Here is a 25,029-nt window from a genome sequence, read left to right on the forward strand (position 1 = left end):
TCTGTGCATGTCACCCTCAGCTTACTCAGCTCTCCCTGTTCCTCTTAATAACACTCATCTCCTTCACACCACTCTCATGTACAAGATTCAGAGAGGGGCCACCTGCTGTGAGAGAGCCAGCACTCTCAGAGGAGATTACCCACCCCAGCTGCAAACTGAGCAAACAAGCTATACTAAACCTACCATTCCCAGCTTGACAAGCTTCTTCCACAGCCCTTTCCAACCACGGACTCACACCTGTCAATCCTCCCTGGGCTCCAGGTCTACAGGAGGACACGGGGAAAAGCCCTCTCCAGCCTACCTGGACAGGGCCCCGTACTGTCATCCTGTCAATCCTCCCTGGGGACCAGGTCTACAGGAGGACACGGGGAAAAGCCCTCTCCAGCCTACCTGGACAGGGCCCCGTACTGTCATCCCATCCACCCCACCCGCCATCAAAGTGGAAGGAGACTCACACTGGACTCACCTCTCCCACATTAAGCCTTATCCCACCAACACCCCTAAAACCCACATCTGCACCCCCACAGGTCCTCTGTCTCTCAGAATCTCCACATGTGCCCCTATCGAGAAGAACCAGGCCAGTCCATCCCATAATGCTCCCCCAAGAGGCCATATCCCACCACACCACCCGGTCCAGCGGGCACTCACAACAGGCAACTGCCAATGACCACCTTGCGGATTCTTCCACTTCCTTCTTCAGGCCTCAAGGACCTCTCCTGGTTGAGGCCTCGCTCCAGTGAAAGTGACAGGTTCCTCAATTAAATACGGGACTTGGCCTGGCAAGGTTCTCTACTTAAATATTCTGCAAAGAAACAGCGGCTTTTCAATTTCTTCTTTTCTTCCTCTTAATCACCTCTAAGCCCAACCACCATGCCCCAGTTCTTGACCTCCTAACACCAGCTCTACTTTCTCTCTCACTGGGTGCCACATATGCGCCCCCGTCTCCTCTCTCCCAGAGGCCTCTCTGGGAACCACTCTCTTTCCTTTTATATATAAATATATCACGTCGTCGGGAATCTGAGGTTTCATCTCTGTAACCCTGCCGGTGAGTCAGGGCTTGTGGCAGATGACCAACCACAAGGGACTGTCTGACGTCACCAGCCGAGAAGTCCTGGGTGATTGAAGACCGCTAGAAGTTAAACACACTCAAACTTCCATAAAAGACCATCCTTTGGCCCTGGCCGGTTGGCTCAGCGGTAGAGTGTCGGCCTGGCGTGTGGGGGACCCAGGTTCGATTTCCGGCCAGGGCACACAGGAGAAGCGCCCATTTGCTTCTCCACCCCCCCTCCTTCCTCTCTGTCTTTCTCTTCCCCTCCCGCAGCCAAGGCTCCATTGGAGCAAAGATGTCCCCGGCGCTGGGGATGGCTCCTTGGCCTCTGCCTCAGGCACTAGAGTGGCTCTGGTCACGGCAGAGCAACGCCCCGGAGGGGCAGAGCATTGTCCCCTGGTGGACAGAGCATCGCCCCTGGTGGGCGTGCCAGGTGGATCCCGGTCGGGCGCATGCGGGAGTCTGTCTGACTGTCTCTCCCCGTTTCCAGCTTCAGAAAAATACAAAAAAAAACCCAACCAAACAAACAAACAAAAAAGACCATCCTTTGTCCAGCAGCCAGTCAGCTGATGCCCCACGGCCCTTCCTACTCCCCGCCCCTAACCCTTAAACAGCATGTCCTACCCTGTACCTGGTGGACTCCCCCCTGCAAGCCAGCCCGGCAGGTTCCTTTCAATAAAGCCTGTCACACTGGTCTTCTCGGACTCCAATGGATTCTAACAAATCCTACAAAACACATTGTAATTAAAATGCCAAAAGTTAAAGACAGAATCTTATAAAGAGCGAGGGAGAGACAGTGATCTACAAGGGAACTCCTATGAGTCTGTCAGTTGATGTCTCAACAGAAACATTTTTTAAAAAAATTTATTTATTAATCTTTAGAGAGAGGAGAGAGAGAGAGAGAAAGGGGGGAGGAGCAGGAAGCATCAACTCCCATATGTGCTTCCGGGTGCCCGAATGACCTTTTCAGGCATGATTTACACTGTAAACCCTTCTCATTTGCAGGACCCTCTCCAGTCTGGGCCCAGGGGACACAGCGGTGGCCGAGTGAGGGGCCCGGACCCCGGTCCCCAGTGTTCCTCCAGCACAGGCGTCCAGGGTGCTCATACCTCAGAGCCCGCGCTCTGTCCCCAGGCTGAGGACCTGTCACCGGGCAGCACCTCCCTCCCTGACCGTTTCCCCAGGTCCTCCTGAGGGGTCTCCCTGCCCTGCCTGGGGCACACAGCCTCCCTCACCCTACGCTGCTGGGCTTTTTTAAAAACTCATTTTTGGAAAGGTGGGAGGGAAGAGAGAGACAGAGAGAGAGAGAAATGGGGAAAAGAGCAGGAAATATCAACTTCCATGTGTGCCTTGACCAGGCAAGCCCAGGGATCAAATGGGTGACCTCAGCATTCCAGGTCCATGCTTTATCCACTGTGCCACTGCAGGTCAGGCCACCCAGCTGTGCTTTTCTCACACCCAGGTCACTAGCACACTTTATACTGTATCTATTTGTTTATTGTCTGTCCCTTCCTGAGACTGTAAGCTCTGTGAGGACAGGGACAGGGGTGTGATGTCCACAGCTGCATTCCCACTGCCCTGAAGGTGCCTGGTTGTTGATTTTACAACATCTGCTGAGTGATGAGTGAGGGAATGCACACTCAGTCACACACACTGCTGCGCACCAACACACAGGGACTGCGCACACTGACTGACTCACACCGGCACATGCACACGGACACACACACAATGACACACACACTCACACACACTCACATTCTTACACACACACAATGACACACACACACACTGACGTTCTCACACACACACAGTGACACACACACACACACTGACATTCTCACACACACACAATGACACACACACACACTGACATTCTCACACACACACAATGACACACACACTCACACACACTGACATTCTCACACACACAATGACACACACACATTCACACACACTGACATTCTCACAAACACAAACTTAAGCCTCATTTTCTTTCTCTTTTCTTTTGTTTTTTAGAGACAGACAGGAAGGGAGAGAGATGAGAAGCCTCAACTCGTAGTTGTGGCACTTTAGTTGTTCACTGATTGCTTCTCACATGTACCTTGACTAGGGAGGGGGCTCAAGTCGAGCCAGTGAGCCCTTGCTCAAGCCACAGACCTTGGGCTTTGAGCCAGAGACCTTGGGGTCATGTTGATGATCCTGCAGTAAAGCTGACAAGGCTGTGCTCTGACCGGTGACCTCGGGATTTTCAGTTGGGGACCTCAGGGTCCCGCGTTGATGCTCTATTCACTGCACCACCACCACTCAGATTAGAACCTAATTTTCATTCAACATCATGTTGTGAACGTTTCCCAAGTCATTACACATTACTATTTTAAAATATTTCTCCAAATTATTGTGAAAAATTTGAAAGATACCTAAACTTTGAAAGAATAACACATAGTCACCCCAAACTTAACCATTTTAACATTTTGCCACATTTTCTCTGTCATATATCAATACTTCTATAATTTTTGCTAAACCTTTGAAAATCACCTGCCAACATCATGACACACACCCCTAAATATTTCAGTGTTCATGTTTTGAAAATGATCTTTTTCTTTAAACAACATTGTTATAGTGAAGAAAACAACTGTAATTCCCCAACAGTATAAGTGTCAAAGTCACACGAGGTCCTCTGTGTCATCCCCCCAGAGCCTCTCACGTGGAGAAGAGGAGCGCTCAGGGCCTTGTTCCGTCTCTGAGTGTCCACTCCTCCCCGGCCACCCCTCTCTCTGTCCCCTTGATGGTAACACCATGAAAAACTGAGAAGTAGGAACATTTTCTTTCACTCACTATTTCTCAGCATTTTAAAAACTCGAATTTTGAAATGAAATCATCTCTAATTTGGGATAACATCTCAATGTCTTTATAACCTTCCGCAGTGTAGATATGCATGTTAGAACTATTGGGGATAAAAGCACAGCTCCCCTGGAATTTCTGCCCCCACACCATGACGGAAGCGGGCCCCAGTTCCAGGGTCACACCTGGTGCCCCAGAAACCACACCTCCAACAGCACGTGTCACCCTGAGACCTGGTGTGGGCACAGTCCCCTCCCTCAGGGTTAGGAGTGAACTCCTGCACATCCTCTAAGACCTTCCTGTCCTGCAATGCTCCACCCACAACCAGGGGGTCAAGAAAGGGTCCACACACTGGAACTAACACTGACTTCCCAAAACCTCCTCATTCCCATCGACAGAGCCCCAGTGAGAGCCCCAGACCCCTGCCCCTCCCCCCTCCCTCTCTCACACTCACCACCATCTGCCCTGAATCCACCAGGACTCACCACATTCTCTCCTTACCCCTGTCTGTCTCAGTCACTCCTGGTCCCCCAAACATCCTGCACACTCATCTCCACAAGTTCCGTGCACCCCCACTCGGTCTCCCCTCTCACCCCCTCCCCAGCTCCTGAGACCTTCCCACTGTGTCCCCTGGAGGTCTCAGCCCAGGATCAGCCAAATTTGCACAGTCTTCCCAGGGTGTTCCTGCACCTGCAGCTCTGACAGGGACCTGTGAGTTTCCAACTGGTGACCTCAGCCTTCCAGGTCAACACTCTATCTACTGTGCCACCACCAGTCCGGGCCTCCTCACTCATCTTCAATTCCATAGGACAGCATTTCAGTCCCTCCCTTGGTCTCCCTTGCCTTCTCACCCTTGCTTGGAAAAACCACACAGCCAGGAAATTCTACCTCTGCCCTCCCTGCACCTGCCCTGAGCAGCCACAGGAGGCTGGAGACAACACAGACACGTGGATGCTGTCATGTTAACGTCATGACTCAGACCACAAGGGGGTCCACAGTGCTGCCCACAATCATCCTGTCCCTGCACGGCTCCCTCAGACTCCCCCATCCTCTGCTCAAACATCCACCCTCCTTCCCATCTCATTACTGCCAGTGATCTTGTTTCCTGCTTCACTGAGAAAACTGGACACATTAGAAGATGATTATTGCAGATTTCCAACACTGTCTACTTGGAGACGTCACCACAGGTGAGCTGTCCACACTCCCAGCCAGAGCCGTCCCTCTGCTGGTGCTCGAGGCCTCATCCCTTCTCGTCTATAAAGGTGCTGGTCCAGCAGTTCTTCCCTTTTCCTCTCTTGTCATTCTTTCCTCCACTAGGTCACGTGGAAGCGTGAGAATGCACACCCAGACCTCAGCCTGAGGGAGCATAACTGACCAATGTCCCCGCTGCTGTGCTCTCAAATCTGCTGCCCTGTTTGCTCTGGGACCTCGCTTCTCACAGGTTCCTTACCGTCAAAGATTGAGAACAACAGGGAAACTGAGGCAGGACCATTGGCCCTCTGGAAGCTGAATCAGGCTTCAGGTTCTCTGACACCCTCTGTGAACTTTCCTTACTGTGCACTGGGTCTGGGACAGCTCCAGGTAACCTTCCTTCTCTTTCTCTATCATTTGGATGACCGCATTGAGCACTTGTAACTTCCAGGATGTACATGCTCCTGTTGTCCTCAGCAGGTGGTGGCACAGTGGATAGAGTGTCGGACTGCGACGCCGAGGACCCAGGCTCGAGACCCTGATGTCACCAGCTTGAGTGCCAGCTCATATGGTTTGAGCAAGGCTCACCAGCTTGAGCCAAAGGTTGCTGGCTCCCCCAGTCAAGGCACATATGAGAAAGCAATGAACAACTAAGGTGCTGCAATAAAGAATTGATGCTTCTCATCTTTTTCCTTTCCTGTCTGTCTTTCTTTGTGGCTCTCTATCTCTGTCATAAACAAACAAAAAAATGTACAGTTATACATGGTGTAAATGCGGTGGCTGCTATGGTGGCCATGCAGGTTAAGATTGGATTTGGGCAGATAGCGAAGGAACTGTGGAGCCAAGAAATGGTGGTCTATTCCGTTTATTAAGGTCTCATATGAGCGGACGAGCAAACAGAGAAGATCGCCTCCCTTTCTCTCAGGGCTCCCAAGTGAAACAGGCTAGGTGGAAACATCCCTTCTCTGTGAAAACAATAGAAAACATTCACCCCCTCACCGTGGAGGCCTGCAATGCTCAGTTTGTAATCTGCAGCCCTGAAGACAAGCATCTGCAGGCATCCACAGACTACACACACATGGTGTGGCCCCTCGCCAATGCAACAATAAGGCAAAATTTAAGCGAACAAACCTAAAATACATGTTTGCCTAACACGACACTTCCCTGCGCTTCTCTGTACTGAGGACGTGGGGGACTCACAGACAAACTCAGGGCTACTGAATGAAGATCATTTCACAATGTAACAATCCCGAGTCACAGACACACTGTGTGGGAAGTAGAATTCAGGAGCTCTGTGAGTCTGACTGCAGTGCTGGTTAGACACATTTCTGTACCAAGGGGCCAGAATCACTTCTTTACAGATCAGCTTCCATATATTCAGGGTTCCCAAGACTGTGCTCCCCACTGGGGTTCACAGACAACAGGAAGACTGGTCTCTGAGAATCTCCATCCCATGTTTTCAGACACAACTCCAGGGTTAAGAGAAACCCCTGTCCCTCCACCTCCATTCCCAGGGCGAGCTCACTCTCTGACATCAACTTCCCTGAGGTGAGTGTTCTTCTAGAAGAGTCCAGGGGGAGAGATAAGGGGTGGGAGGGCAGGGAGCCCATTTCAGGGGGAGGGTTTCCGGGAAGAGAAGAGGAGGAAGGGCGGGGCCCAGCCTGGGTGCCTCTCCCTGGTGTCCTCACACAGCCCCTGGGCCAGGACTCAGGGAGACTGGGTGACAAAGAGCTCTCCACGCAGGAGGAGGGGTCAGGGCACAGTCTCGGGTCCCCAGGCCTGGCTCTCAGGGTGTCCCCAGGCCTGGATCTCAGGGTGTCCCCAGGCCTGGCTCTCAGGGTGTCCCCAGGCCTGGATCTCAGGGTCTCTGTCTGAGGGCGGAGTCTGGACGGGGAGTCCCCGTCTCTCCGGGTCTCACTTCTGCCTCTCACTGCCTGTGTTAGGTCCTCCTTTCTGGATACTCGTGAAGTCACCCACGATCCCATTGGGTGTCCAGTTTCAAGGAAAGCCAATCAGTGTCACCGCCCTTCCAGTTATAAGGTCTCCACGGTCCCGCCCAAGGCAGAACCTCCCCAAACACTTGGTGTGTGGTCATGGGACGCCCAACGGTCCTCCTGCTGCTCTCGGGGGCTCTAGTCCTGACCGTGACCTGGGCCGGTGAGTGCGGGTCGGGAGGAAACGGCTTCTGCGGGGAGGAGCGAGGGGACCGCCAGGGGCGCAGGCCCACGGGGAGGGCGCGTGACCTCGCCTCAGCCAGCCCCGCCCTGGCCCCACCCCTTCTCTGTCCCGCCTCTTTCCGTCTGGGACCGGGTCCTCCTGTTTCGCAGATCGTGGGCACGAGACCTGATGTGGGAGGGTCGCCGAATCTGAGCCCCTCCCCGTCCCCAGGTCTCCACTCGCTGAGATATTTCCTTATCGCCGTGTCCCGGCCCGGCCGCGGGGAGCCCCGGTACATCGAAGTCGGCTACGTGGACGACACGGAGTTCGTGCGATTCGACAGCGACGCTGCGAGATCGAGGATGGAGCCGCGGTCGTCGTGGATGGAGCAGCCGTGGGTGGAGCAGGAGGACCCGCAGTATTGGGACCGGAACACATGGCTCGCCAAGGACAACGCACGGACTTCCCGAGTGAACCTGAACACCCTGCGCGGCTACTACAACCAGAGCGAGGACGGTGAGCCACGCGGGCGGGTCCCGGTCACGACCCCATCCCCACAGACGGGCCGGGGTCGCCTGAGTGTCCGGGGCTGAGATCTACCCGAGACTATGGGGCCCCCAACCTTACCCAGGAGGAGCCCGCGGTGATTTTGATCTTGTTTCTTGTTCAGCGCCGGGGGCGGGGGGCGGGGCTGACCGCGGGGCGGGGTCAGGGTCTCACACCTTCCAGAGCATGTACGGCTGCGAAATTTACCCGGACGGGCGCCTCCTCCGCGGGTACAGTCAGTTCGCCTACGACGGTACCGACTACATCGCCCTGAACGAGGACCTGCGCTCCTGGACCGCGGCCAACGCGGCGGCTCAGATCACCCGGCGCAAGTGGGAGGAGGACGATGAGGCGGAGCACGAGAGGATCTACCTGGAGGGGGAGTGCGTGAAGTGGCTCCGCCTTTACCTGGAAAAGGGGAAGGAGACGCTGCAGCGCGCAGGTACCAGGGCCGCGGGGCTCCCTCCTCTCCCCTCGGGCTGCAGCTCCTACACGGAGACAGGAAATGGACCGGGGTCAGAACACCCTTTTTTGGGTCGGGACATTGAGTCCCCTGGATTTTAAGATCCGGGATCAGAGACTCCCTCTTCTCTCAGGGACAATTAGGTGCAGTCTGTCCGGGATGGAGGGGAGACCAACCCTGAACTAACCCATCAGCGGTTCCCCTTGATCCTGGCAGAGGCCCTGGGACCCATGGGGACTTTGTCCCTCAAGCCTTGTTCTCTGTCCCCCACCCAGTGTGTCTGAGGTCTGACCCGGGCTTTTCTGAGTCATTTGATCTCCACCCAAGTCGGGACCAGAAACCCCTTTCTCCCCTCAGAGACCTGCCTCCTACCCTGGGTTGTGTCCCTTTGACTCTAGAACTTTCCAGAGACTAGGATATCATTGCAGGTGCCTCTGTCCAGGCTGGTGTCTGGGTTTGGTGCTGCTGGAGTGGCCCATGAGGGATGCAAAGCTCCTGAATTTCTCACCCTTCTCCTCAGACCCCCCAAAGACACACGTGACCCACCACCCCATCTCTGACCATGAGGTCACCCTGAGGTGCTGGGCCCTGGGCTTCTACCCTGCGGAGATCACCCTGACCTGGCAGCGTGACGGGCAGGACCTGACCCAGGACATGGAGCTTGTGGAGACCAGGCCTGCGGGGGACGGGACCTTCCAGAAGTGGGCGGCTGTGGTGGTGCCCCCTGGAGAGGAGCAGAGCTACACGTGCCATGTGCAGCACGAGGGGCTGCCCGAGCCCCTGACCCTGAGATGGGGTGAGGAGGGGACGTGAGCACAGAGCCTCTTCTCAGGGAGCAGGGGCCTCTGGAGGACTTCAGCAGGGTCAGGCTGCGGCCTGGGGGTCAGGGCCCTCACCTTCCCTTCCCTTCCCAGAGCCTCCTCAGGCCACCATCCCCACTGTGTTCAGCATTGCTGTCCTGGTCCTTGGAGCTGTGGTCCTTGGAGCTGTGGTCACTCTAGTTGTGATATGGGTTGTGAGGTGGAGGAGCATCACAGGTAGGGAAGGGTGGGGTTCTGAGTTTCTTGACCCACAGGGGATTTCAAACCCAGGAAGAAGTGTGTTCCCTTCATTAATGGAGAGTACCATCCCCTCACCTGTGTTTACCCATACTGGGGAGGTTTGCTAACACTGACTCGTTAGTGAGGCACATGTGAACATGAGGGACAGATTTATCACCTTGATGAGTCTGGTGATGGGGACCTGGTTCCCAACAGTCACAGGTCAGAGGGGAGGGTCCTGCTGAGGACAGACCTTCAGAAGGATGGGTGGTCCAGTCCCCACACATGTACTCTTCTCGGGTTTCCTGATCCTGCCCTGGGTCTGTAGTCACAGTTCTGGAAACTTCTCTGGGGCCCAGGACGAGGGGTTCCTTTAGGACCTCAGGGCCCTGCCTCCTCCCTGGTCTCTCACGGGATGTTTTCTTCCCTCAGCTTGGAGAGCAGAGAACTACGCTCGGGCTGCCAGTGAGTATAAAGAGGGTGCCCCCTGAGACCCTGTGACAGTGCAGACAGGAGCCATGGGGCACCCCACCAGCTATAGTTCCACTTTTAGTCTCCTGTCCTGGGGGCTCTGACCACGTCCTGTTGTGTTCTATCCCAGACAGTGACCACACCCAGGGCCCTGATGTGTCTTTTACGGCTTCTAATGGTGAGATCCTAATGGGAGGGGTTGGGACAGAGGGGACAGGACTGGGTGATAGGGATTCTCTGGGACATTTTGAGCATGAGGTGGGCTGTTGAGAATGTCACCAGTTACAGCCACTGACCTGGGTTTGTGATTATTTACTTTTTACATCGTGAAGCACCTGCCTTGTTGGGGACTGAGTGACGGAAGATGCTTCACACACACACACACACCCGCCAGCCATGTTTGTGACTTCAGGAAACTGTCAGTCTCTCTCTGCAAAGGGCATCTGAACGTGTCTGCATTTCTATCAGCATAGTGTGAGGAGGTGGGAGGCTGGCCCACCCCTGCCCCCAGGTCCCCTCCCCACACTTCCCTGTCCAGCAGAGGGGGCTGGGCCCTCCCCATCCCTGTCTGTACTTCGTGGAGCACTGAGCTACAGCTTCTTACTCCTTATTGAAATAAAATCTGGGTGTGAATTTGTATTTTCAGTTCTTGCCATGGAAGGTTGTTGGGTTAATTAGAGGAGAGGACACTAAAGTTTGAGAGGAAAAAAATGGCAGTACCAAGAACTTTGCAGAACTCGTGTGTCTGCTGTGCTGAGTCTGTTGCAGGGACAGGAGAGGCTGTGAGGACCAAGTGTGGTTAGGTCTGTGCCCAGTCGATGCTCAGTGTATCATGGGCTTTGACCTGGTCACTCCTTGGTTGGGTCACCTCTCTGCTTTTTGGTCCTTGTCCCTTTAGTACAACCATGTCACTCAGGCCTGTAAATTGTAATAAAGAACAGGTCCAGGATTGTGAACACTGATGGCATCATACAGCTGGTCAGCTGAGGCTCTGGCCTGGGTCCACCTTTCCGGCCCATCTACTGCGTCTTTATTTGTTGTTGTTTCTTTGTTCCTGTGGAGCAATATGACTGCTTTGGGTATTTTTAGGTAAGAGGAGGGGAGACAGACAGACTCCTTCATGTGCCCCAACCAGGATTCACCCAGCCATCCTATCAGGCTGATGCTCGCACCTGAGCTTGACAAGCTTGAACCAGCTGAGCTATCCTCAGCGCCCGAGGCCATGCTCAAAGCAATTGAGCCACTGGCTGTAGCTGGTGAAGAGGAAAGAGGAAGAAGCAGATGGTCGCTTCTGCGTGACCTGAGCAGGATCAAAACATCCATACCCCAGGCTGACTCTCATGCCTCTGAGCCACTAGCCAGGGCCCTGTTTTTGTTCTTGTTAGGAGTCCTGATTCTTTTCTCCTCTGAGTGTCCCCTGTCTGACAGCAGCAGAAGACAATTTGCCTGTCATTGTCCCACAAAGCCCAAGGGGTCTCTGCACACAGGAGTCCGTGGTGTCAATATATAAATTTATCAGATTTATTCTGCTCTTGCCTCCTAGGGCTTGATTATTCTTTTCGTCTTTTCCTAAATTCTCAAAGGAACCAGGTCCTGTCTCTTCCCACCCGCCCTCCCCTGCCCTGCGCTCCAGGGCTGGCTCAGTGCAGACTCCAGGACGTGTAGAGCGGGGTGCACTGTAGATTTAGGGGGAGCAGCCCGGGAAAGTGCAGGTGCATTGGGGTCAGTGTGAGGGCACCTTGTGCTGCAGCCGCCACAGGACAGCTGTGGTCTGAGGCCCCATCAATAGAGATGCGTCTCTAGCGCAGGGAGCTGCCCCACACGGACCACTCAGGAACCACGACTGGTTGTGTGCAGGCATGTGGCACTGTTGTTCATGTGGGGAACATCACTGAAGTCAGATCAGGAACACTGCTGGCCTTGGGAGCCTGTGTCGTGTGGGGAGAGACAGGTGTGTGTGAGCACAGTGTGAGGCCGGTGGCTGTGCCTGTGGTTATTCTCATTGAATTCGGGCAGACGGTAAAGGACTGTGGGTCTGGAGGACGGTGCGCCACTCCAATTTATTGGTGGGTCACAGAGACAGACAAGCCGAAAGAAGAAAGAGAAGGGAAAAGTATAAGTGAGAGGAAAACCTGCTTTCGCAGTGGAGGGGGCGGGTTCAGGAAACCACCCGCCCCCTCACTGCTGGAGCGCCATCTGCTCCCGTGGCCCCTGAGAGGACCCTGACCTCACACTAGAGCTGTCACTGCTCCCGCACCAACTGCACGGAGAGCTGGAGCCGGGAACCGTGAGCAAGTCTAACGCCATTCCCCACACGGTAACAGGGAGGTGTCTGTCAGAAGGGGAGGTGTCCTGGGAAAATAGTGGGAAGTGATCCAGAGTGTGGGCTGTGGGGAAAGGAAGGTGGCTGTTTTCTCTTTTTTTTAAGCAGAGAGAAAAAAAGAGGAAGGGAAAGAGATGAGAAGCATCAACTAGTAGTTGGTCATAGATTTTTTTCTCATACATGCTTTGACCAAGGGTCTCCAGCAGAGCCAGGGACCCCTTGCTCAAGCCAGAGACCTTGGGGTTTCAAACCAGGGACTTCAACATCCCAGGTCAACACTCTATCCACTGCACCACCTCCGGTCAGGCTAAGCTGGCTGTGTGATTTGGGGGGTCAGTGTGGGCCTCACTGGGAAGGTGACTGTTGGGCAAACAAGTGTTAGGCTTGCTAGCCTTGTCCTGTGCCTGCTTGGCGCTTGTGCTCAGGGCAGCAGATTGTGGACTGCGGACTGCCTGCCGCCATTGGGAGGGGCCTTTTTTTGGTATTGTTTGCTGGAGAAGGGGGACTCCCCGCAAATTTGGTTGTGAGTCCTGAGAGAGAGAGAGAGAAGCACTTTGCCCTGCCTGCTTGTTCCCCAGCCCAGAGACATGGGATCAAGCCAGTGACCTTGTATTTCAAGCCAGTAACCATGAGGTCATGTCTATGACCCCATGCTCAAGACGGTGACTCCGCAATCAGTTGGTGAGCCTGCATTGAAGGCTGGACCTCAGTGTTTCCAACCTGGGTCCTCAGCATCCCAGTCCAATGTTCTATCCACTGTGCCATCACCTGGTCAGGTGAGTTAGTTTTCTTGAATTAGTTTATTAGATCTAACAAGTGTGTGTGTGCGTATGAGATCATGTCATTGACAAAGAGACAATTTCACTTGCTTATTTCCAGTTTGAGTGTTCTTTTCTTTCTTTTTCTTGCCTGGCTGCTCTAGCTAGGACTTCCAATGCTGTGCAGAGAAGACGTGGGGAGGTGGGCACCCCTGTCTTGCTCCTGATCTCAGGGGAAACGCTTTCAGCTTTGCGCTATTATACTGATATTAGCTCTGGGTTTTCCACACAAGGCTTTTAATACAAAAAGAAACTTTCATTCCGTTCTTAGTTTATTGAATATTTTTATCATGAAGAGTGTTCAATTTTGTCACATGCTTTTTCTCTCTGCATTAATTAAGATGATCATTCATCCCCCTTCATTCAGTCAATGTGCTGAGTTTTATGGACTGATTTTCATCATCCTTGCTATCTGGAAGAAATCCAAGTAGGGCATGGTATATAATCCTTTTAATATGCGGCTATATTTGCTTTGCTATTGGAGGTTTTTGCATCAATATTCATCCAGGATATGGGTCTGTTTTCTTTCATTATAGTAAACTTGTACACTCTCCCAGAACTTAACCACTAAGGCCTACTGTTAACTGAAGTCTTATTGATAACATAAACAATTAACACACCATTTATATGTGATATGATGCTATATTCTTACAATCAATTTAGCTTAATGAAAGAAAATCATAAGGAATAGAAAATACATTTACAGCAGTGATCCCCAGTGCCTGGGCCGTGGACCAGTACTGGTCCGTGGGCCATTTGGTACCGGTCTGCAGAGAAAGAATAAATAACTTACATTATTTTTGTTTTATTTATATTTAAGTCTGAACGATGTTTTATTTTTTAAAAATGACCAGATTCCCTCTGTTACATCCGTCTAACACTCACTCTTGACGCTTGTCTTGGTCACGTGATACATTTATCTGTCCCACCCTAAAGGCTGGTCTGTGAAAATATTTTCTGACATTAAACCGGTCCTTGGCCCAAAAAAAGGTTGGGGACCACTGATTTACAGGATTGCACTTCTTGATCCTGCTAGTTTGTGTCGTCTGTTTACAAGATGAAAAAACCCCACATGTAAGAAGACTGTGCAATTCAGATCCATGTTGTTCGAGGTCAACTGTCTATCTATTCAGCTGTTTAACTTCTTCATGATTTAGTCATAGAGAGCTGTATGTTTCTAGGAATTTGTCCATTTAATTTAGATTATCTAATTTGTTGGCTTACAGCTGTTTACAGTACTCATAATCCTTTTTATTTCTAAAATTAGTCATAATGTCCTCATTTTCATTTCTGATTTTTGTAAATTGAGTGTATTCTTTTTTCTGAGCTGATCTAAGGAAAGGTTTTCCGTTTTCATGTTCATTTTAAAGGATCTACTATTGGTTTAGTTAATTTTCTCTATTTTATTAAACTCTGTTCTGATATTTATTACATTTTTGCTTCTGCTAACATTTTAGTATAATTGCTCTTTCTCTAGTTTCTTAAAGTGTTAAGTTAGAAAGTTTTAAAAAGTCCGCCAATTGAATTCCTGCCGCAGTTTTGCGCCTGCGCACTGCTAGCATGGGGTGCGGATGCGTAGGGAGGTTCTTCCTCCGACATCCACCCGCTCAGTCTCCACCTCCTCAGGCCTGCGAGCCGTCGCCACAACGATGCTCACTCTCGCCATGCTATTTAAAAGTGGCATTTCTTCCTTTCCTTTGCAGTGATTAGTTTAAATTTTGTAAATTAAAATGTTCTCTATGTCTTCCATCACTCTCTAACACACTATGAAGTCATTCCCCCCCATGATGGCCTCCACAACATTGCCCACCCCACCTGCTCTTTTGTCATGTGACCTCGCCATCCCGTCTAGAGGTGGCATCTAATTCTGTCGCCTTGGGTTGATGACGAGCTCCGATGACGAGAACACGAGGAAGGTGACATTGCTTGAGTTTTGAGGTTCTGACATAAGAGGCCCTGTGGTTTCTGACTTGTGCACTTGGAACCCGCCCTTCCGGAACCAGGTGCCCTGCTGGGAGCAGCCACGCCCAGCAGAGAACCAGGGGGAGGTGCCCGAGGCCACCGGGTGAACAGCCCCAGGGAGCCCCCAGCTGACAGTGAGCACCAGCTGCAGCCCCGACAGGGAGCCTCTCGAATGTTCTGGACCAGTCGGGCCTCCAGTGACTGCAGCCCAGCCCGTGTCACACGGAGCAGAAGAGCTGCCGGCTGAGCCCCGTCAGCCCGCAGCACAGGAGAGAATACAGAGGTTGTTTACTGTGGGATTGTTTGTTACCCAGGACAGATAACAGGAACACAGACCATATAATTCACCACTATTAGTGTGTTCTCATTACTGTGTGTCCCCCTGTCAGCCTGTGAGCATCAGGAGAGCGGGGTTTTGTCTGTTTTCACTAAGTGATCCCCAGCCGGACGTGAAGCCTGGCACAGAGGCGCTCACTGAGTGTTGGTGGAATGAATGAATGAATAAATGTTGTGACCAGACTTTCTTAACACTGGGCCTGGGTCTGGGAAGAGGAGACCTGCTGGTGTGTGGTGTGTGTCCTGTATGATGTGTGCACACGTGTGCATGTGTCCGCATGTGTCCTGTGTGAGTCTAGTGTCTCCCTACTGCTCTTGGTCCCCTGAGCTAGCAGCCAGGACTCTGCACAGTGCCTGCTGCCCTCACACCCGAGCCATGTGGGCACCGCAGACAGGCAGGGCCTGACCACCAGCTGCCTGTGACGTGTCCTGGGCCGGGAAGGGGCTCTGGCTATCTTGCAGGTCATGTCCCTCAGCAGCAGGTCTGGAGGGTGTAGGCAGCTGTCCCCAGGCTGGAAAGCATCAAATCTCTGGGTTAGACATCGGGGTAGAGATGAGACATGGAGCTGGGGTGGCACACAGGGGACTGACGTGGTCTAGACTGAGGATCCTGGCACTTAGGTCACCTGAGAGAAAGAGACAGGATACCTGGGACCTGTGTTAAGACAGCTGCAGGGGGGCTGGGACACCCCAGATCCTGGAACAAGGATTGTCAGTTGTCTGTGTCCTGGCTTACTGTCAGTGTCCTCCTAGCCATGACCGTGTCCAGCTCACGGGGACAGTGTCAGCCCCGCGGGAGTGGACAGAAGTAGATGAGGAAGGGACAGGCACATACCTGAGCTCATCTGGCCTGGCTTCAGACCACACATGAGGTTTCCCAGAGTGGGACCTTGGGAACCCCAGGAATCAGGACCAGGCTGGTCCCCAGGTGGGGCACAGGCACCTGTCCTTGGTTCTGTGGCCAGTACCCAGAGATCACTGTCCAAACACAGCCCCACACGTGTCCCCATGGCCTGCCCTCCCCATCACCGTCTTCCCTGGCGTCTCCTCCTGCTGTCCTCTCTGCCTTCACCTCCTGATGCTACTCTCCTCTGTCTCCATTTCCCCGGGGGCCTCCTGTCCTTCCCGACCTGATGCCCCAGGGCTCCTCCCTCAGATCCCAGGGTTAGAGACTCACTGGGCTGATTCCCAGGCGCAGGGATCTCGAGCACCAGAGGCAGCAGCAGGCATAAGCGACAGGCAGGTGGGGCCCCATCCAGGGAAGTGACAGCCCGTGTGCATTGCAGAACCTCGGATGTTTCTGAAGCTCTTTGAGGACCTGGGAACCGGTTGTTATGGCCTAGAGCAGAGGTCGGGAACCTATGGCTCACGAGCCAGATGTGGCTCTTTTGATGGCTGCATCTGGTTCACAGACAAATCTTTAATAAAAAAATAATAACATTAAAAATATAAAACATTCTCATGTGTTACAATCCATTCATTTCCTACCATTCATGTTCATGGTTGCGGGTGGCTAGAGCCAATCACAGCTGTCCTCCGGGACAACACCAAATTTTTATTGGATAATGCCTAATGTACACAGGTCATTGTGAGGTCAGGAAGTAAAATTCCCTCCTTTTAATCACGTAGCTAGCTAATTGCAGAAACTCTTTTTTTTTTTTTTTTTTTTCATTTTTCTGAAGCTGGAAACGGAGAGACAGTCAGACAGACTCCCGCATGCGCCCGACCGGGACCCACCCGGCACGCCCACCAGGGGCGACGCTCTGCCCACCAGGGGGCAATGCTCTGCCCATCCTGGGCGTCGCCATGTTGCGACCAGAGCCACTCTAGCGCCTGAGGCAGAGGCCACAGAGCCATCCTCAGCGCCCGGGCCATCTTTGCTCGAATGGAGCCTTGGCTGCGGGAGGGGAAGAGAGAGACAGAGAGGAAAGCGCAGCGGAGGGGTGGAGAAGCAAATGGGCGCTTCTCCTGTGTGCCCTGGCCGGGAATCGAACCCGGGTCCTCCGCACGCTAGGCCGACGCTCTACCGCTGAGCCAACCGGCCAGGGCGCAGAAACTCTTTTGACGAAGAAGATGGCTAAAAGAAAATAGATGAGGAGTATCGTACTTTTCAGCAGGAATGGACAGCGGAATTCGCCTTTGTGGAGAGAGCAGGTTCTGCAGTGTGTCTAATATGAATGATAAAATTGCATCGATGAATTGGTCAAATATAAAGTGGCACTTTGACACACGCCATACTACATTTGCATCAAAATATCCCGCGGGGGACAGCAGGAAGAAAGCATGTCAAGAGCTACTGTGCAGAATGCAAGCTAGTCAGCAGCAACTCCATGTTTGGACCCAACAAGGTGACTTGAATTCGCTAGCTTTGCTGGTGCTTTAGCAATTGTGAGAAATGGAAAGCCATTCACAGATGGGGCGTGTGCCGAAACATTCATGCTTGATGTTGCCAAAGAACTTTTTGACGACTTTTTGGATAAAGACAAGTTAATCAAACGAATAAAAGACATGCCTCTGTCGGCAAGAACTGTTCACAATCGTACCATCATAATGGCAAATCAAATTGAGGCAACACAAGTGAAGGACATAAATGCAGCACCATTCTTTTCTCTCACTTTGGATGAGTCAACAGACGTAAGCCATTTATCCCAGTTCAGCGTGATTGCAAGGTATGCTGTCGGTGACACACTGTGTGAGGAAAGTCTTGCTGTTTTGCCTATGAAAGAGACAATAAGAGGGGAGGATTTATTCAAGTCTTTCATTGAGTTCTCTAAAGAAAAAAGTCTACCGATGGATAAACTTATTTTGGTGTGTACTGATGGTGCTCTGTGCATGGTGGGGAAAAACAGAGGATTCATAGTGCTTCTTCGTGGACAGGAAAAGAGACCCATCCTAAGTTTTCACTGGATCCTACATCAGGAGGCGCTTTGTGCTCAGATGCGTGGCGAGCAGCTTGGTGAGGTGATGTCGCTGGTCATTTGGGTGGTCAACTTTATTGTAGCCCGAGCTTTAAATGATCGCCAGTTTAAAACACTGCTGGATGAAGTTGGGAATAATTATCCTGGTCTGCTTCTGCACAGCAGTGTGCGTTGGTTGTCAAGAGGGAAGGTGCTCAGCCGTTTCGTGGCTTGTCTGAGTGAAATTTGTACTTTTCTTGAAATGAAAAACATCGAGCATCCTGAATTAGCTAACACTGAGTGGCTCCTGAAGTTCTACTATCTCATGGACATGACTGAACATCTGAACCAGCTCAACATGAAAATGCAAGGCATTGGAAATACAGTCTTACCCCTTCAACAAGCAGTGTTTGCATTTGAAAACAAGCTAGAACTCTTCATCACCAACGTTGAAACAGGTCGTTTACTACACTTTGAAAAACTGGGAGAGTTTAAAGATGCATGCACAGCAAGTGACCCTGCTCAACATCTTGATCTCCAGCAGCTAGTGGGCTTCACATCTAATCTCCTGCAGTCATTCAAAGTGTGCTTTGGAGAATTTCGTGAGCACACTCGTCTTTTTAAGTTCATCACCCATCCACACGAGTGTACAGTGGACAGAGCCGACCTGAGTTACACCCCTGGTGTCTCCGTCAGAGATTTTAAGCTACAAGCTGCTGACCTGAAGGCCTCAGACATGTGGGTGAATAAGTTCAAGTCACTGAATGAAGATTAGGAAAGACTTGCACGACAGCAAACAGAGTGGCAAGCAAACACAAGTGGGGAGAAATGAAAAAACTTCAACCTGTGGACCAGCTGAGTGTCAAAACTTGGAATGCCCTTCCCGTCACATACCACACACTGCAGTGTGTGAGTATTGCTGTACTGACAATGTTTGGCTCTACGTATGCATGTGAGCAGTCTTTCTCACATCTAAAGGATGTTAAGACCAACCTACGATCACGCTTAATAAATGGAAGTCTCAATGCCTGCATGAAGCTTAACCTCACCCCATATCAACCAGACTACAAAGCCATCAACAAAACCATGCAGCACCAGAAGTCATATTAATGGTAAGAAGTACTTTATTCATCATTGTTTAGCAACAGCATAACAATGTTATTAAAAAGAATTCAGAGACTTATTGTACTTTAAAAGTGTTGGTCTTACATAAAATGCACACATTTACTTGTATTTAGTGTTAAACATATTGTACGGCTCTCACGTAATTACATTTTAAAATATGTGGCTTTCATGGCTCTCTCAGCCAAAAGGATTCCCGACCCCTGCTGTACACATCCTTGTGGATTTCCTCATGTCCTTCAAATCTTTCCTCAATGTCACCTTTCCAGGGAGGCCCACACTGACCACACAAACACAACAACCATCTTTATCCTGAATAGTGCTGGCTCAGTGGATAGTGTTGACCTGTACACTGAGGTCCCAGGTTTAAAACCCAAAGCTTGCCACCTTGAGGATGGGATCCAGACATGATCCTAGAGTCACTAGCTTGAGCCCAAAATTGTTTCTTGAAGCTCAAGGTCACTGGCTTGAGCAAGAGGGTCACTGGTTTGGCTGGAGTTCCCAGATGCACATATAGATGCAATCAATGAAAAACTAAAAGTATCACGGCTCTGAGTTGATGCTTCTCATCTCTCTCTCTTCTCTCTCTCTCTCTCTCTTCTTGCTAAAATAAAATAAAATAACAGCCATCTTCCTGTCCCCACAGCCCACACTCAGGACCACCTTCCCCACTGCGTTTTCCCAGGACACCTCCCCCTTCTGACACAGACACCTACCTGTTCACTGCGCTCATACACACCTGTCTCTCCCCACACGACACATGCTCCCAAGGCCATCAGGGTTCCCGATCTGACTTCAGTGATGTCCCCACGTGAACAACAGTGCCACACGTCTGCACACACCCAGTCGTGGTTCCTGAGTGGTCCGTGTGGGGCAGCTCCCTGCGCTAGAGACGTGTCTCTATTGATGGGGCCTCAGACCACAGCTGTCCTGTGGCGGCTGCAGCACAAGGTGCCCTCACACTGACCGCAATGCACCTGCACTTTCCCGGACTGCTCCCCCTAAATCTACAGTGGACCCCGCTCAGCTCATCCCTGAGTCTGCACAGGAGTCAGACACATCCACACCCGGAGTTTTATTTCAATTATGGAGTGAGACGCTGCAGCTCAGTGCTCCACAAAATACAGACAGGGATGCGGAGGGCCCAGCGCCTTCTGCTGGACAGGGAAGTGTGCGGAGGGGACCTGGGGGCAGGGGGGGGGGGGCAGCCTCCCACCTCCTCACACTATGCTGATAGGAATGCAGACACGTTCAGATGCCTTTGCAGAAAGAGAAGTGAAATGTTTCTGAAGTCACAAATGAGGTTGGCGAGTATGTGTGTGTGAAACATCTTCCGTCACTCAGTTCCCGACAAGGCAGCTGTCTCTCGCTGTAGAAGGAAATAATCACAAACAAATTCAGGTCAGTGCCTGTAACTGGTGACATTCTCAATAGTTCACCTCATGCTCAAAATGTCACAGGGAATCCCCATCACCCAGTCCTGTCCCCTCTGCCCCAATCCCTCCCCACATCAGGGTCTCACCTTTAGAAGCCGTGAGAGACACATCAGAGCCCTGGGCACTGTCACTGCCTGGGGTAGAACACAACAGGACGTGGTCAGAGCCCCCACAGGAGACTAAAGGTGGAACTATGGAGAGTGGGGTCCCCCATGGCTCCCGTCTGCACTGTCACAGGGTCTCAGGGGTCACCCCTCCATACTCACTGGCAGCCTGAGGGTAGCACCCTCCTCTCCCACCTGCAAGAAGAAAACATCCTGTGAGAGACCAGGGAGGAGGCAGGGCCATGAGGTAGTGAAGACACTTCTAGTCCTGGACCCCAGAGAAGTTTCCAGAACTGTGAGTACAGACCCAGGGCAGGATCAGGAAAGGAAACCTGAGGAAAGTACATGTGTGGGGACTGGACCACCCATCCTTCTGAAGGTCTGTCCTCAGCAGGACCCTCTCCTCTGACCTGTGACTGTTGGGAACCAGGTCCCCATCACCAGACTCATCAAGGTGATAAATCTGTCCCTCATGTTCACACGTGCCTCACTAAAGAGTCAGTGTTAGCAAACAGCCTCAGACTGAGCAAGCACACGTGTGGGGACAGTACTTCCCATTAATGAAGCGAACACACTTCTTTCTGGGCTTGAAACCCCCTGTGGGACAAGAAACTCAGACCCCACCCTTCCCTACCTGAGCGCCTCCTCCTCCACATCACAACCCCCACCACAGCTCCAGTGACCACAGCTCCAAGGAGGACCAGGACAGCAACGGTGACCACAGTGGGGATGGTGGCCTGAGGAGGCTCTGGGAAGGGAAGGGAAGGTGAGGGCCCTAACCCCCAGGCCGCAGCCCCGACCCTGCTGAAGTCCTCCAGAGGCCCCTGCTCCCTGAGAAGAGGCTCTGTGCCCACGTCCCCTCCTCACCCCATCTCAGGGTCAGGGGCTCGGGCAGCCCCTCATGCTGCACATGGCACGTGTAGCTCTGCTCCTCTCCAGGGGGCACCACCACGGCCGCCCACTTCTGGAAGCTCCCATCCCCCGCAGGCCTGGTCTCCACAAGCTCCATGTCCTAGGTCAGGTCCTGCCCGTCACGCTGCCAGGTCAGGGTGATCTCCGCAAGGTAGAAGCCCAGGGCCCAGCACCTCAGGGTGACCTCATGGTCGGAGAGGGGGTGGTGGGTCTTTGGAGGGTCTGAGACAGACAAGAAAATTCTGAAACTTTGAATCCGCTATGCAAAGTATAATGGGCCGCTCCAGCAGCACTCCTGTGACCATCCTGAGAGTGGACAGGACAGCTGGGGTGGGGGAGGGAGCACAAAACCCAGACTCCAGCTGGATAGAGGCCACTGGGATGATCTCCAAGTTGTTGTTGTTTTGTTTTTTTCTTTAAGTGAGAAGACAGGAGGCAGAGAGACAGATCCTATATATGAAGCCCCCAAACCAGGGCAAGCCCCCTACAGGGCCATTCACTGCTGCCCACCTGTGAATTTTGCTCGGCAACAAAGCTATTTTTAGTGCCTAAGGCAGAGGCCACAAGCTATCCTCATTGCCTGAACAGTGCGTGTTGTCCACGTAGTCCAGGGCTCCGCTGTCAGGCCGGGACACAGCAGTGTAGACATATCTCAGGCAGTGGGGAGCTGGGGACGGGGAGGGGCTGAGATTCATGACCCTCCTCCCTGTGTGGGTCCTGGTCCCCGGTTGAGGAACAGGAGGGTAGAGGTCTCGGAGACAGAAAAGAGGCGGGACAGAGCAGGGGCAGAGTCAGGACCAGGAGACCTCGAGGTGGGAGTTGAGCCAGGATCTGAGGTCAAGACGGGGTGATGGACACGAGCTCCCCAGGGTCCTGCGCCCCCTGCCGAGTCCCCTCGCTCCTCCCCGCAGAGGCCGTTCCCTCCCGACCCGCACTCACCCGCCCAGGTCGGGGTCAGGACCAGTGTCCCCGAGAGCAGCAGGAGGAGGGTTGAAGATTCCATAACCCCATTCTCAGGATCTGAGGAGACTCCAAGTAGGGTGGATCCATGGAGACCGTATAACCAGGACGGCGGTGTCCCCATTGGCTTTTCTGGAAACCGGACACCCAGTGGGAGTGATGCCTGTGGCCACGTCATGAGTATCCGGGAAGGAGAACCCCACACACGTGAGAGGCAGAAGTAAAATCGGGGAGATGACACTCCCCAACACTGAGCTTCCCCGCCCAGACTCCACCCTCGGACAGAGACCCTGAGAGCCAGACCTGGGGACCTGGGACTGTGTCCTGACCTCTCCTCCTGCGCGGAGAGCGCTTTGTCACCCGGTCTCCCTGAGTCCTGGCCCAGGGGCTGTGTGAGGACACCAGGGAGAGACCCCCCCAGGGGGCTGTGCTATGAGCCCCAGAGCCCCCATGTGCATGTCCACACTGTGGACGGTTATGTAGACATTGAGATGTTGTTCCCAAATAAGAGATGATTTCATTTCAAAATCCGAGTTTAAAAAAACTGAAGAAAAGGGAGTGAAGGAAATGTTTCTGTTTCTCAGTTTACGTGGTGTTACCCTCAAGGGGACAGAGAGAGGGGTTACCGGGAGGGGTGGACACTCAGAGACGGCACAAGGCCCTGAGCGCTCCTCTTCTCCACGTGAGAGGCTCTGGGGGGATGACACAGAGGACCTTGGGTGACTTTGACACTTCATACTGTTAGGGAATTACAGCTATTTCCTTCAGTGTAATAATGTTGTTGGAAGAAAAAGGGTATTTTCAAGAGATGAACACCGAAATATTCAGGGGTGAGTGTCATGATGTTGGGAGGTGATTTCCAAATATAGAGCAAAAATTATAAAAGTATATTAGGTAGAGAAAATGTGGCAAAATATTAAAATTATTAAATTTAGGGTAACCGTATGTTCTTCTTTCAAACTTTAGACACCTTTGAAGCTTTTCATACTAATTTTGAGAAAAATTTTAAGATAATAATAATGTATAATGACTTGGGAAACATTCAAACAACATGATGTTGAATGAAAATTAGGCTCTAGCCGAGGCCAAATAGCTCGGTTAATTAGAACAACATCTGAAAGCGCAGAAGTTGCTGGTTCGATCCCCCGTCAGGGCAACAAGGAATAAACGTTCCTCGCACTGCCTTTCGCTGAAATCAATGAAATTAACACTTTTCAAAAAATGTAACATTCTAAGGTAGTTCAGTTTATGGCAGATACCGATGCAAATAAGAGAACTGAAGTGCTCGGCATCCGTGATGTGTGTGGACTTTGAAATTTAGAGAGATTGGTTAGGAGTGAGAAGGCAACTTTTTTTTTTTTTTTTAAATCTACAGATGCCCCTGAAGGAGGGAACAGACACAAACGAAGCAGCTGTAAATCAGCTGTTGGCAACTTTCCACCTAAACTGCCATCAGCCGGCGACACTGGATGACAGTAACTCGACCAGGAAATTTGGTGTGAGGTCCCTAAGCTCCGCTGGGGCCTCAGAGAGCAGGTGCTCGCCAGCAGTTTTATTTATTTATTTAAAGGAGGGAGGAGCAGGAAGCATCAACTCCCACATGTGCCTTAACCAGGCAAGCTCTGGGGTTTTTTTTTTTTGGTTTTTTTTTTCGATTCACTATGTAAAATTCATTTTATTTTTTTATAAAAAATGTATAACACCGGCACCTACTCTTAAATCAGTTAATTTATGAAACCATTTTGTTTTGTAGAATACATATTGGCATCGAAACAGTTTAAAGAAATGTAATGGCTATCTACAAAAAATTAGTTTTGAACTTTTGTATTTCCCCCATACTTTGAGTCTGCACACAGAAAATAATCTGGGGTTTTTTTGAACCAGCGACCTCAGCGTTTCCAGGTTGACGCTCTATCCACTTTGCCACCAGAGGTCAGACTTCCAGCAGTATTTTGAGGAACTGCCTGTAAAAGTCCCAGTTGTGAGGAGAAACTGCCGCGAACCAGCGCGGCTCCTAATAATGGTGCGGAATTAAGGACCAGGAGGACTCTTCAACATGCCTGGCAGTATCCCAGTGCCTCATAGCCCCAGTTCGCTTTATTACATAGACATATGCAAATCAAGGACCCTGATACAAAGTTGCACATCAAAGGCTAAGACAGGAACTCTCCCAAGGCAAAAACGGATACATTAGTGAAATCTACCAACATCCAGAAACAAACAGAGTCAGAGGAAGGGCATGTATATTGCTTCCAGCAACCCAAGGAAGCAAGTGGAGTGGGTGCAAATACTCAGCATCAAAGCCAAATATGGAGGTGGAGGGGGGAGAACTTAGCCTTTTGCTAAGCCTCAAATGTACAATGGCCCCTTGCCATTAACAGTCCACAACATATCCCCGTTTT

At 51.7% G+C, this 25,029-nt stretch overlaps 1 protein-coding gene, 1 long non-coding RNA gene and 2 pseudogenes across 3 annotated transcripts in view; 3 read left to right on the forward strand and 1 right to left on the reverse strand.

Annotated features, from left to right (window-relative positions):
- Positions 1–6,955, forward strand: part of LOC136388487 (class I histocompatibility antigen, Gogo-B*0103 alpha chain-like) — a 31,042-nt pseudogene extending 24,087 nt beyond the window's left edge.
- LOC136387728 (uncharacterized) overlaps positions 1–25,029 on the forward strand; it is a 132,740-nt gene that overhangs the window by 60,813 nt on the left and 46,898 nt on the right. The window lies entirely within an intron of this gene.
- Positions 1–25,029, reverse strand: part of LOC136387721 (patr class I histocompatibility antigen, A-126 alpha chain-like) — a 155,809-nt gene that overhangs the window by 60,805 nt on the left and 69,975 nt on the right. Inside the window, exons 7-8 of one of the 2 annotated variants that reach the window (XM_066359687.1) lie at positions 20,738–20,785; positions 20,473–20,584 (exon numbers count right to left, since the gene is read on the reverse strand). In XM_066359687.1, the coding sequence (XP_066215784.1) occupies positions 20,556–20,584; positions 20,738–20,785 (77 nt within the window). In that variant the 3' untranslated portion in view covers positions 20,473–20,555. Of the gene's footprint in view, positions 1–20,472; positions 20,585–20,737; positions 20,786–25,029 lie in introns of those variants that run through there. The other variant, XM_066359688.1, reaches the window with a different exon arrangement.
- LOC136388589 (HLA class I histocompatibility antigen, B alpha chain-like) lies at positions 7,174–9,787 on the forward strand (annotated as a pseudogene).

This window comes from Saccopteryx leptura, chromosome 1, assembly GCF_036850995.1.
Source record: "Saccopteryx leptura isolate mSacLep1 chromosome 1, mSacLep1_pri_phased_curated, whole genome shotgun sequence".
NCBI lineage: Eukaryota > Metazoa > Chordata > Mammalia > Chiroptera > Emballonuridae > Saccopteryx > Saccopteryx leptura.